At 33.6% G+C, this 13,965-nt stretch overlaps 1 protein-coding gene across 1 annotated transcript in view; it reads right to left on the bottom strand.

Annotated features, from left to right (window-relative positions):
* Positions 1-10,073: 10,073 nt before the first annotated feature.
* The window catches only part of LOC125071802 (TWiK family of potassium channels protein 18), a 31,272-nt gene continuing 27,380 nt past the window's right edge, over positions 10,074-13,965 (bottom strand). The window contains exons 7-11 of the mRNA XM_047682189.1: positions 13,244-13,362; positions 11,770-11,952; positions 11,243-11,332; positions 10,664-10,793; positions 10,074-10,213 (exon numbers count right to left, since the gene is read on the bottom strand). Of these exons, the coding sequence (XP_047538145.1) occupies positions 10,145-10,213; positions 10,664-10,793; positions 11,243-11,332; positions 11,770-11,952; positions 13,244-13,362 (591 nt within the window). The 3' untranslated portion in view covers positions 10,074-10,144. The remainder of the gene's footprint in view (positions 10,214-10,663; positions 10,794-11,242; positions 11,333-11,769; positions 11,953-13,243; positions 13,363-13,965) is intronic.

Raw genomic sequence — 13,965 nt, 5'->3', positions numbered from 1 at the left:
TTTAATAATCATTACATGTATGAAACGAAGTCGCTTACCGCTGTCTGTCCCTATGTATGCTTAGGTCTTGAAAATTACACAACAGATTTCGATGCGGTTTTTTTTAATAGATAGATTGTTTTAAGAGGTTTATATGTATAATACATGCACAATATATCAGAGAAACACTGATCTTTTTAGAGGTTTCTGAAGTGATGTCGTAAATAAACATTTTTTGCGCTTTTATTGATAACGCTGGCTGAACCCTACAAGATAGATCAAAATAATGTACTACAGTATTGTACACCTTAAAATGGTCTTAAAAAAAGTCCGTAATGGTATATGTCTATCTCTTAGAGATAGCCCACAAGAACCATTTTTTATCCTTTACTTTTTAGGATAAATTATGGCTTATTATCGAAGCGATTTTAAGCAATAGAGTATTAATCTTTATCCAATGAAGTACCTCAAATTCATTGTGAATTTAATATAGATCAATATGGCCCTTTACAGAATGTAATTTAAATGAATATTTCCGAAACTATTATAGATTTAAAACGCAGGAACATAACGGTTTGTATAGTCTAATGACTGAAAAACTGTGAACGTTGTAAGATATTCTGTAGTATATTATCAGTATCAACATTGCACCCGTGCGAAGCTGGGGCGGGTCGCTAGTAGATAATAACCCGCTCATATCCTGCGGCTGGCCAAAGGGAAAATTCTCTGCAGAGAATGCGCGAGGGTTTCCTTCACCTAGCAAATTAGATTAATAGATTAATTTTAAAGGTAAATAGTTAGTTATATTTAGTTTTAGCACGTAGCATAGAAATGCTTCTAGCTTAAAAACCCTCCTTCGAAACCCTCTATAGAGCTGTTTCATCAATCTCGGTTATGCTTACCTTTCGAATACATTAAAGGTGATTTTTTTGTCAATATTATATTTAAAAAAATCACACATTAATATTTTTCTTTTTTAAGCCTACGTGAATTATTTAGCACGTTAATTAGTATCATAAAAGTAATCAAAAATATAATTTAAAAACTCGTAAAAACCATACCGTAATCCCTTTTACACCTGGCGTAAAATAGGATATCCCTGAACCGAAATAAATGTACCAAATGGCTGACCCTTATCCAAGTGACACATTTGTTAACACCTAAAGAAATTGCCGTCATATCTCCCAAGGGAATAGCTTGGGTCACACTGTGCCTATGGAACATTATTTAAAAACCTTAATTGACTTATTTCAGTAGCCAATGAAACAGATGCCAAGTTTCATTTATGACTTGGCAACTATTTCCATTCTTACTCGGAAAATATTTCATATTTCGAATTGTAAGTCGAAAGCAAAAAATAATTATATAAACGGCATTGAATTGATAAAAACGACGTAATTTTTAAAATTGGAATTCCGAGTCTAAATTTCCGTAAAGTGAATAAAACGGTTCACAGATCCAAAACTTTTAGTCATTTTTTCTAGTCAGTCAGGCAGTAAAATTAGTTTTAGTTTGTTTTTTTTACATTTTTCAATTCTTTTGTACATACTCGGTCGTAAAACCGAGTTATTAGCTCGCTATCTGTATGTAATAAATTTCTCTCGGCAATACTATGAAGGCTATCTGGACCGCAATTCTGAATGGATATCTGCGATCTTCGAAGATAAATTGCTTATTTGATATGTTGCTTTAATATTAGAAGGGAAGCTTATTATTCTTTAACTAATGGACTTGAAATTTTATTATATTATATATCATAAATCGATTTGAGATAAATTTTATTCGAGATACTATTGACCCAGTTGATATCATAATTTAGCAATAGATACGATACTAACTTCTCTCGTTTCCTTCCTTAGTAAGGGGAGAAGGGAAAGATGTTCCGCGCCTTATGTTGTCTATAGTAGAACTTGTATGCAGAATTTCCCAATGATTGGTTGAGTAGTTTAGACGTAAAAGTGTCACAAATAAACGAACTCACTTTCGCATTTATAATAGACAGGACCTGTCTAATGCGTAGATATAACGCTGCAGATTACGAGATCCTGGTTTCCAAATAAAAATTTATTGAGTTTTGCTGTTGAAAAATTCTTCAAGCTGTTCTGATTCTGGAACAAAACAATTGTGCACTATATTTCTTATGCAGTTGGCTCTTCTTCAATGGAAAAGGCTGTATTGATCGGAATAGTTCTGGGCGATATCATAAAAAAATATCATATAATCGGTAACGTACGCTATCAAAATATTTACAAAGTCAAAGTCAAAGTCAAAGTCAAAAATCTTTATTCAATATAGAAGTGTTTGCACTTGCTTATTGATTGTCAAAAATCTACCACCGGTTCGGAATTTAGCACCTCGGACCTGAGAAGAACCGGCGAAAGAAACTCAGCGGGATATATTTTTTTTTCATTTTTTTTAACCATTTTCCATGTAGGTACAATGATAAGTATATATTAGTTGTTTGAAACAGCCTGGAGGCGATCATTTCATTCCCAAGGTGTGCAGTCAACTAAAAAGTCATTAGTGTTGTAATATCCTTTAGCACACAAACGCTCTTTAACGACTCTTTTGAATTTTATAATTGAATAATTTTGAACGTTTTCTGGGATCCTGTTGTAAAAACGTATACATTGCCCCAAAAAAGAGTTACTAACCCTGTGTAATCGGGTACTTGGAGTAACAAGTTTATTCTTGTTCCTAGTGTTAATAGAATGTACGTCACAATTTCTGGGAAAATCATTTATGTTTTTGCGTACATACATAACATTATCAAAAACAAATTGAGAAGCGACAGTCATTATTTTAATTTCTTTAAATTTACCTCTTAACGAATCTTTTGGGACCAGGTTATAAATTGCACGAATAGCCCTCTTCTGCAGTACAAAAATAGTATTAATGTCAGCTGCATTACCCCAGAGTAGGATGCCATACGACATTATACTATGGAAATAACTGAAGTACACAAGGCGTGCCGTATCCACATCAGTCAAAAGTCTAATTTTTTTTACCGCATAGGCTGCAGAGCTAAGTCTATTCGCCAATTTATTTACATTTCAAACTTACGAATTATTAATGATAATTACAAGACCGCTGCTGTGAATTACATTGTGACCGCGTTATATAATGGCGGTGCATTTTATCGTCGGTACGCAATTCAAATTCTCTGGTCGAAATTAATTAGCTTATTAATTAGAATTCCTATTTTATCAAAACACGATAAGAAATCACTTATATCATTATAGCATGTTTAAGCACAATCACATGGTGATAAGAGTTCACCACTGCCCATACTCATTGGCGTCATAAACAATTTAACCATTCCTTCACCATTGTGCCACCAACCTTGGTGACTAGGGTGTTACGTCCGTTGTTCCTGTAGACAAAGTTACACTGGCTTACCTCTGTAACCGGAATATAACAATACTAAGTAATGCTCTTTAGCGTTAATATATCCGTTAGTATATCCAGTAGTAAGTAGAGCACAACCAAGTAAGGTTTTGTGTACGGCCGTCTGGGTGAATATATATTATAAAAAGCAATGCAATTATTGATTTTGATGTGTGAGTGAGCCTCTCACATACATACATTAGTTACATTCAAATTTCAGTTATTATCAAATCGATCTAATCCATTTAACCTGATTGTATCACAAACGATCTGCACCATAAACTTACCAGACGAAAACGATTTCCTGATGCGTATTTTACATCGAGTATTTTTATAGTATGTAACTGTTGAATTATTTTCAATGAAAACTGAATCATAATAACGCTTATTATGCTATTCTCTGGATGAGTTTCGGTCGTAATCGATATAATATGTGATCCTCATAAATACACGAAACGAAACATAATTTTGAACATATGTACATAAATAAACCCACACACGATACATCTATTGAACAAAGAATCATATTATTTGTCACGGGCATTTGGAGATAACAACATTATGTCTTTAACGAGAAATGAAATGAACTTTTAATATAGTATATGTTTCTCTTTATAAAGACTCAAATATGAAAATAGCTGGTAACTATATGTATGTATAATAGAATATCTAAATGCCTTATTAGTCCTGTGACTTATAAGGCTCTTGATGCGTTCGATTCCTGGGTAAAAAATGTAATTGAAAATTTCTGTCGATAAATTATCAGGAGCGGCATGAACATGTTGACAGTGATTCACCAATGTGAAACTTCTTCCTTCTCTTCTTTACTGCTTTGATTTAGACAAAGATAATAAGAGTGAGCGAGTAGGGAATACATGTCATAATATATTCTACAACAAAATACCAGTAATTAGTATTGTTGTATTCCGGTTTGAAGGGTAAGTGAGGCATGTAACTACAATCACCATCTTAATTCCCAAATTTGGCGGGGCTTTGACGATGCACGTCTATGGGTGGTCAGCGTTATCACGTGAACCACTTGCCTACCCAACCAACCATTTAAAAAAAAATCCAATTTAATATCTTCCGTAAATATTTCGTCCAGAAGCACATATAAATACCGTATCATCCTCACAAAAATGATATGTACCTTTTTTATTAATGAAGGTATAATTACATATGAATCACCCAACGGGGTTGGTTTTTAATGAACTGTAATAAGTAACACAACACGTTAACTGTTAATCTCGTCATGAATCTCCCGCCGTCCAGAGCAAATTCCACTTGAACATTGTTATGGCTCATTCAATTTCACGCTCGTTAATACGTTCGCCAAGTCGCCGGAGACTCATTTATATTTTCTCACATGTTGAATAAAAGAAAAAGATTATTATTACAAAAATATATACAATGAAATACAGACTGAAACACTGTGATGGCTCACTAGTCACAACATGTGAATCTTAACGGACAATTCTGATTTCAAACCCGCGGCAATCAGCAGTAGACTTATATACTTATTTGTATTTATTATTATCTTGTTCTCATTTATGGAGAAAATAATCGCGAGGAAACTTGCATGTGGCGGATAGGAGTATATGACATGTATCCCAACTCGCATTGGAACAGCGTAGTGGAGTAAGCTTCAAACCCATTCCTCAAAAAGGAGAGGAGTACCAACAGGGGACATTAAATATCCTTTACATTTATACAATGAGAACGAAGAGATTTAAAATATAGCCTATTCTAAGTCCAGGGGTTAAGACGAATAAACGATTTTGACCTTTAATTGACACGACACCATTGTTCAAATCAATAATAATAATAATCTACGATATTCAATATGGATTCATTGAAAAGGGCGTTTCAATGTCGATAAGAGTTTATCCATACATTTTTAAATTAAAGTGATAATTAACTTAGCGCAACAGTGTTGTATTATAAATAAAAATATATTTATCAAGAGTTAGTGGGTAGTTAGTAGCTGTAGTGCAGAATATATAATATATATATGCTAATCTAAGTTTTGATAGATCGATTACTAGCTTTTACCGAAAGTTAGTGTTGGTAAATTTGTTGTTTCCATACGTAACAAATTTAAATATTTAGGTGGTTCTACTAAGTCTAGTTAAAAAGTTGCTTAAAGTCAGTTTAAATAAGTTTTCTTTAATCTAAACGCTGTTAAGTCACTAACAACAAACGTCATCGTTCAATGATCGTTGACATTAAAGCCACATTATCTAATTAACTTGACTTTGATGAGGGTTTAAGTATAGTTCGAAAATTTGATTTTTAGAAAATTTGTAGTACTCGATGTCTTCGCCGATTGTAAATTAAGTTTAATGGCTATAATTAACATAGTTTCAGAGATAAAAAATAACCAATATTAAAAATGGGAAACTATGATTTCAAAATTAAACCATAAAAATTAATCAATGAAGTATGTTTTTAAAAATAAAAAAAATAAAATAAAATTAGACAGTACGACCGGCAGTACACTGCGTCATCTATTCAGTTTTCTTGTAAGCAATCACCCGATACGACTCGCACGCGACATATTGTTCATTAATAGCCCCACGCCAGAAGCCTTCGTGCAAGTGACAACAATAACTCTATAAGAGTACACCACAGTGGAAAGCAGCGACGAAGAGGAGAAATGACGGCATATGAGAGCTTCATGTAGTTTGCTTCACAACAGACCAGTCGGTATTAAAAATAATATACTTGAAAAATGGGTTTTAAAACATATTAATTATAATATCATACATAATGTTATCAAAATAAATGAGTTAATCCCTCCTCTCCTACACTATTCTGGGTTGGCTGGCAGAAAATGCTGTTATAGCGTTAAGTCCGCCCTCTGTACATGTTTTATTTGTGCAATAAAGAATAATAAAAAAAAAAAACCGCAGTACGATACATAAGGAGCATTGGGAATATCAGCGAAATACCTCTGACTGACTCATCACGAAATCTCCGAAACGAAGGTTCCGAATGACTTGAAAATTAGCATACAACTTCTTTCGTGATATAGACGCTCACTTGACACGCTCACGTGGACATTTCTGGAAATTTCAACTTTAAGGGAATCTGGGAATTGTAACTTTGTTTACCCGTACGAATTCGGGACGAACCGCTAGTTCTACATATACTGAGATAGTATATTTCAGTCATGATTTAATTGAACTTACCTACTAGGATTCATATTTTATAAACAAATGAAAAACAATGCAACGACTTTCGCAAATTACTCTAAAAGCTGCACTGATTTGTAAGATTTAAAATTTGAAGTTAAACCTTTTTCGTAACGGATATATGACTTTAAATATCTACATACGTACGTTAATAATTTCGAGCAACTCTGCGATAGACCGATTATAGGTCGTAATAAAAAAATAATGACTTTTAGTCGACAACATATATCCAAAACTCGAATAATCGAAATATTTCGATATTAAATCCATGAAATTTAATGACATGACAGTTGAACGAGCGGCCATGTTTGACGTTTACGGGTGCGTTCAGAAAGCTGTGTATAGAATGATTATTGTTAGTTTTTATGACCTTAAATAGAAAATATAGATGTTTGAATTTAACGTTGTTATTAAACAACGTTTATAATTATTATTTATTATAATATTTATTATATTATTAGTAAATGATAAGCCGTGTTTGTTTAGTTTTATTTATTTCACTCGTGCGAAGCCGGGTTTTCGTCTAGTATATAATTACATGTAAATTAAAAAGAGTAACTTTTAAGTATCTTATCTAGTTTGTATAATATACATTCCGAACTGGAAGCTTTATATTGCCTGCAAAAAACTACTTGGACAAAGTATATTATGATTTGGATTTACAGAAAATCTAGGAATACCGTGTTGATTATTCCACCATAATATTCTCAAGGATTTTGTTTCATTTGTTAACAATACAGTATGTTAAAAATAAAAAAGCTGATATCGTTATATATTATAGACACATAGTATTTTCCATTCGGATTCAATAGACTGCAATGAACATTTACCAACAACTCAACTACAGGGTGCGTCATAAATCTCGCAGCGTCCAGCACAATTATATTACCAACATCGTTACAGCTCATTCAATTTCACGCTGATTAAAAGCATCGCCAAATAGCGGATACATTGTTTCAATGAATTCTGTTTTAAAGCTCTTGTTATTGAAATATATTTGTGACGTTTTTTTATATTTTGGTCAAGTAGTAAGGTACCTCCAAGTATTTTCAGTATATGATTTGTTTTATATACAGTTTTTTTTTTATGTCATAGTTAGACGAACTGGCAAATGGACCAACTGATGGTAAGTGGTCACCAATGCCTATCGATGCTGGTATCGCCAAAGCGCCAACGACCATTGAAACTAATGTCATGTCACTCGTGTCTGTAGTTACACTGGTTCACAAACTTCGACCTGGATCACGAGAATTCTGAGTTACGATATTTGCAAAAACTGATGACTAGATGGTAGCTATCTAGATGGGCTTTGTCAAATTTCCCACCAAGTAATAAGTAAAATGTTAATAGTAATATATTTTATACAAAGTATGTCAGAAATATCTTTTAAGCACATTACTAATATTCCCATTTCTCTCTGCAAATAATCCTCGAACGTATGTGGAAACAAATAGAAATCATTATCAATCGCATCGCTACACGACGCATATAACATTTATCTACGAAGCTATGAATATTATTAACGTGACATTAAATTTATTTCAAAATTAGAACATTATAGCATCTTCATGAGCATAATACGTAGAATGAATTAATAAAAGAGTTATATTCAACGAAAACGCGAGCCGAGCCGGAACTATTCCGATTGTCCAAGTTCGTGTATAAATGGTCGACATTAAAGTTTTCTAACTCGCTTCCATAATAAATGCGCGTAATTCTTTCTTGCTCCTTTAACTCGCTCTGCCACTAATGCTCTCGAGTGCACCTTGAATGAAAAAATCAAGACCGAACAAAAAGTTAGCAGCGAAGTGGTTCTGTTGCTTATTCGAAGTTTAAAATTTTCGTATTTATAACACAATTTTGCAAAATACGTTTCTTTATTTAGAAATAATATTTAAATATTTTCATATAAAACACCAGTAATCCAAAAACCATTTTCAGTTTGGTTGGAATTTATTAGTACTATGTGATAATCTATGCATAAATAGGCAAAAAAATAATCATCTTTTGATTTTAATCCAAAGTCAATGTTCTTTAAAGTTTGCGCTAGATATATTGAGAAAACACAAAAGAGCGAGTATGGGTAATTTTAAACTCAACATATATATATCCAAAAGGCAATACTTATTATCATAGTGTTCCGGTATAACTACAGACGCAAGGACATAACATTTTAGTTTCCAAGATTGGTGGTGCATTGGTAATAAATGGTGGCGAGGAATTGTTAATATTTTTTTTTAGCATTATAGGTAACAAACGAGCAGGAGACTCACCTGATGGAAAGTGATTACCATCGCGCATGGACATCTGCAACATCGGGGGGCTCGCAGGTGCTTGCTCTTGTCTCTTTTCTGGAAGGTTCCCAAGTCGTATCGGTTCGGAAAAACCGCTGGTGAAATATATAGATAGATCTTAAACTAACAATGTCTGGGTAATGGTAACCACTTACCATCGGGTGGCCCGTTTGCCAGACTTATCTTCAAATAATAATAGTACCATGCCTTTCATATGACCTAACACAAAAAATGCTAGAAATTGTCATATAGATACATTTTTATGATTCAAAGTTTGAGAATCATTGAATTATAAAACTACAAGAATTATCGTTAAAAAATTTATTGAAGAAGTTTATATATTTCTTATCTAGACTCATATATAATGAGTCTAGATTATTTCTCCAAAAATTGTTAAAACAACGGTTTTTCTTACAGCATCGTTGATTTCTAAATCGAGTTCCGCAGTAAGGCACTATCCGCATTCTTAAGCACCTAATGTAGGTAAGTGGCGAACTGCAAAACCTCGGATTTTTTCCCCCTATACTTTATCCTCTTCATAAGATTAGCTCTCGAGGCACGGACACGTGTATTATCTAGACTAAATAAATGCGGTCTAATCTTTAACATTTTTTGAAGAAAAAAATATTCTTTAACAAGTGGTATAATAGCGTGTTAATGCTTCTTTGCTTTTTTTGTTTTGTTTTTTTTTTATTGACGGTTTGGTGGCAAATTAAAACTTTATGTTCCTTGTGCTTGCAATCACACAGACTCACCCTTCAAACCGGAATACAACAATGCTAAGGATTGTTGTTTGGCGGTAGAATATTTGATATTTAGACGAGCTTGCACAAAACCATCATCATCATATCATCAGGTGAATTGCTGGAATAGCAGTATCACGCTTTTTAAATACGAGTATATAAATACATATGGGGTAGATAATTAAACTAATTGATAGAGGTTTCCTTGCGATGTTCTCCATCACCGCCGACACAGAGCAATCTCAGAGTTTACCAGGGATTGATGATCTTCGTATCAGATCTATATTTTTTATTTACTGTCCCATACTTATGGAGCAAAATGAGTATTTTAAATATACCCAGTATACGAGTGCGCATGAAGATACTTTCGAATATAAATTAAAAAGTAAAGATTTATCAAGACCACTTGCCGAATTTATATTTATTTAAAAGTTCTTACTTAATAAATATTTGTATAAAAGTAGTAAATACTCGGGTTACTTTTAAAGTAATATTTTATTTAAAATATATTTTTCAATGTTTTAGCTAAACTAATTATGATGTAACGTCATCTCTTGCATCGACAGATCCGCTTGAGAGCTCTCTTCAGACCGGCATAGTAGTGAATTACTTGCTCCTGGAATTAGACACGATAACATTTATATATTTCACTAAAACAAAAACAACAAAATTAAAAAAAATATTTTGAACATCTGTTAAATCTTTACATAAAAATATGTATTAGAAATGAAATTCTATGACTCTAAACTTTGCCTAGCGTATGTTAATTTATGGTATGGCATTGTAATGGGTTACCTGCATCATCCTCCTGCCCTTATCCCAATTTTACTTGGAGTCGGAGCAGCATGTCTTCTTCTTCCATACTTCTCTATCAGACGTCATCTCACAAGTAACATTCTTTCTAACCATATCGTCTTTCACACAATCCATCCATCGTTTCTTGGGTCGTCCCCTACCTCTATATCCATCCACATCCATTCTCAAAACCTTTCTCACAAAATGATCCTCATTCCTTCGCATAACATGCCCATACCAAGACAGCCGGTTTCCAGATAGAATAGGTTACCTGCATAAGGTTAAAACACATGGCAACCAACGCCATGCCCAGCATGAGATACAGTGAGCAAACGATAAACGAAGTCTCTATACGAGGCGTGTAGACTCGTTCTCCTGGCACGAAGTCGCCGAAACCGATACTGGAATCAAAAATCTTTTATTAACCAACAAACTGCTGAAGGAACGTGCCATTTTTTGTAAGGCTTATATTACAAATTGATCATAAGTACCTTTCAAAATCAGTATTCAATATAGAAGCATTACTTATAGACTAAAACTCTACCAATGGTTTAGTAAAACCGCATAACAAGTCACTAGATTAATATACTCATAATGTATGTTATTTTTAACGGATTTCGAAAAAATAATGAGGTTAGTGATTCGGTTGTATGTTTTATTATTTACGTTTATTACCTCAGAACTCCATAATTTATGGAACAATTTTGATATTTTGTTAAGGATTAAGAACACAAGTTTGGTGGATTAAAGACCATAATATAATACACATAAAACACAAACTTTATACCTAACATTAATATCATAGTTAATATGCGTGAAATTTGTAACCCCATTAATTTATTAGTTTTACCTGCTGAGCGATATGAAGCAGAAGTAAGCGCCGTCTAACTTGTCCCACTTCTCCCATAGACCGAAGATCATAGACCCGAACATTAAATACCTGAAAATTACTTGATTTAAAAAAAAAGTTCAGGCACAGGACCAAGGAGTTTACGTGACTTTCCAATTTTCAGACTCCAGGCGGTAGCTAAGAATTATTCGATAGAAGAACTCAATGTATTTTATCGGAGCTGGGCCGCTAAAAGACCTCGTGATCCGCCGCTTTACATCTCACCAGAAAACGAACGTTGCAATTGGAAAAAAAATACATATTATATTATTATATTTAACATATCTTATGTAAAGTATTTATAGTAATGAAAAAAAAAAGTATTTATTATTTATATATTAATGAGATTAGTGCCCAAGTAAGCACTAAAATTTCAATGTTAACAGCCAAAGTTACATTCGACTAGTACTGACTTATTTATAAACTATTGATAATGTGATTTTATGGGCTAATATATGTTTGTACCAATTGTATATAACATTACTTACCCCACCATGATAGCCACACACACACTGATAGGGACGGTGATGGTTTGAGCATCGAAAGTAACGTAACTGAAGTCACTCGTGTCTGAACTGTCTCGGTAGACGGGCTCCGACCAGCCGCGGACATCAGGTCGAGGACGCGGCAAGTATGGTTGCGGCATTGAGACACTTCTCAAATAAGCCCGTCTATAAAAAAAAAAAATCAGACCTGTCCTGATATTAGGTTTGTTTACAAGGATGCACATCCTTTACAAACACAGGTTATCTTTCTTAATCAGCAACCATCCTGTAATCAACGGTTGCACGAGCTTTCTACGTATGTAAGCACTGACAATTTCGAAACACCAGCCTTCTACAGAGTATTCCTTAATTAGAGACCTTATAGATTTTTAAAATGCCAATCTACGATTTACTCTCCGTAATGTACGTTAAGCTATTATCGGTTCAGTATGTATCTACCTACAAGAACCGCAGATAACCTTAATAGTTACTCTTCCAAATAAATTACATATTTAAAATTATCACAAACATATTATTATTTATTGTGAAAATCAACGAATGATTTGACGCTTTCTTATCACCCCTATCATATTTTATCGAGTAATTGTTACATGACATTTAAATATAATAATCGGCCGAGTTAAATGAAGCTTACTAAAAAATCTCGATACATCTGAAGTACAATTATAATAGCAAGACAAAAGTAGGTGAAATTTTTTTTTATGAATTTGATGAAATATTTTCACGCTAATAAAATAGCGTGTAGTTAATGCTTGTTGACTTCCAGGCAGGAGACATAACATACATATATAATTGTATTTAACTAACATGGCTGTATTTTTAGATGTTGAAAAAGAGTAACTACTGAGTTTCTTGCCGGTTCTTCTCGGTAGAATCTACATTCCGAACCGGTGGTAGCTTTACTTTATATAGTTTGTTAAATCGAATGTGCTTGTAAGAGCCTACTTGAATAAAGTATATTTTGATTTCATTTCATTTGAACGCTCACGATCAATCCCTTCTAGCGTCCAATATTATTGTATACAGTCTTCGTTTATTAGTAAGTGCTGTTTCGGAATTTCTAATAATAATGGATATACCACCGCCTGTGGCAAAGCGTTTTGGGCGCTTGCTATATCATTGTTCATTTATAACGTAATTTTCATACATTAATCTTATTAAAAAGATAATTTTAACAGTTGTCCATTTATCAAAGTCTATGTTTAACGTTGAATATCCAAAAAAAACTAAAGATCTGAATTAAAGTTACAATATTGAACAATGGATTATCTTTATCCATTTATTTTATTCAGATTTTACATTAATAGCATGTAATTTTCCCACTGCTGGGCAAAGGCCTCCTCTCCCTTTGAGAAGAAGGGTTGGAGCATATTCTACCACGCTGCTCCAACGCGGGTTGGTGGATACACATATGGCAGAATTTAATTTAATAATATAAAACATAATGTGGAGTTACCTTTGGAAATAATCGGGAGGACGCGAAGGGATTCTGTACTCCGGAGTCACGTCAGAATCAGTGTATCCCGACCTCCAGCCTGGTGGTCTTTCTATACTCTCCGCATCACTTATTTCTAGCTGAAACAAAAATCAATAAAAAAAAATTAAAACCGATCCCAATAATATGTACGAATCGCTCTAAATGTAAACTTATTCAACTTAATTAAATGAAGACTACGAAACTACATTAAGTCCAACCGAAAAAAAAAAACATCAAAACGGACACGTAAGCAGAAGAGTTTACATGTACGGACAGAATTGAGATCCCCACGTTTTTAAGGTATTTTTTTGTTTATAAACTCTTTTGTCGCCTGTCGTTAGAAAGCGTACATCTTAACCGATGAATTCGTTTATATCCCAGGCAAACATCACTAAATATTCACGACCTTATAATTCGTCTTGTGTTTGGGAAAAGCATCGTGAGGAAACCTCGATATGTTTAATTTCAATGATGTTTGCAACATGTATCCACCAACACGCATTGGAGCAGCGTGGGGGAAATAGATCCGAATCTTCACCCAAAAGGGATAAACCGTAGCCTGGCAATTTGACATTTAGGGTTATAGTTTTTATAACCCAGGAACCAGCAGCAGAACCCATTAGGAAATATTAAAGATGGTTATGATTCAGTGACAATATTACCGATATTGAACACCCACCATTAGAAGAGTAGTCCATTCT

This window comes from Vanessa atalanta, chromosome 20, assembly GCF_905147765.1.
Source record: "Vanessa atalanta chromosome 20, ilVanAtal1.2, whole genome shotgun sequence".
NCBI lineage: Eukaryota > Metazoa > Arthropoda > Insecta > Lepidoptera > Nymphalidae > Vanessa > Vanessa atalanta.
This window is presented reverse-complemented; position numbering and strand designations above follow the sequence as displayed.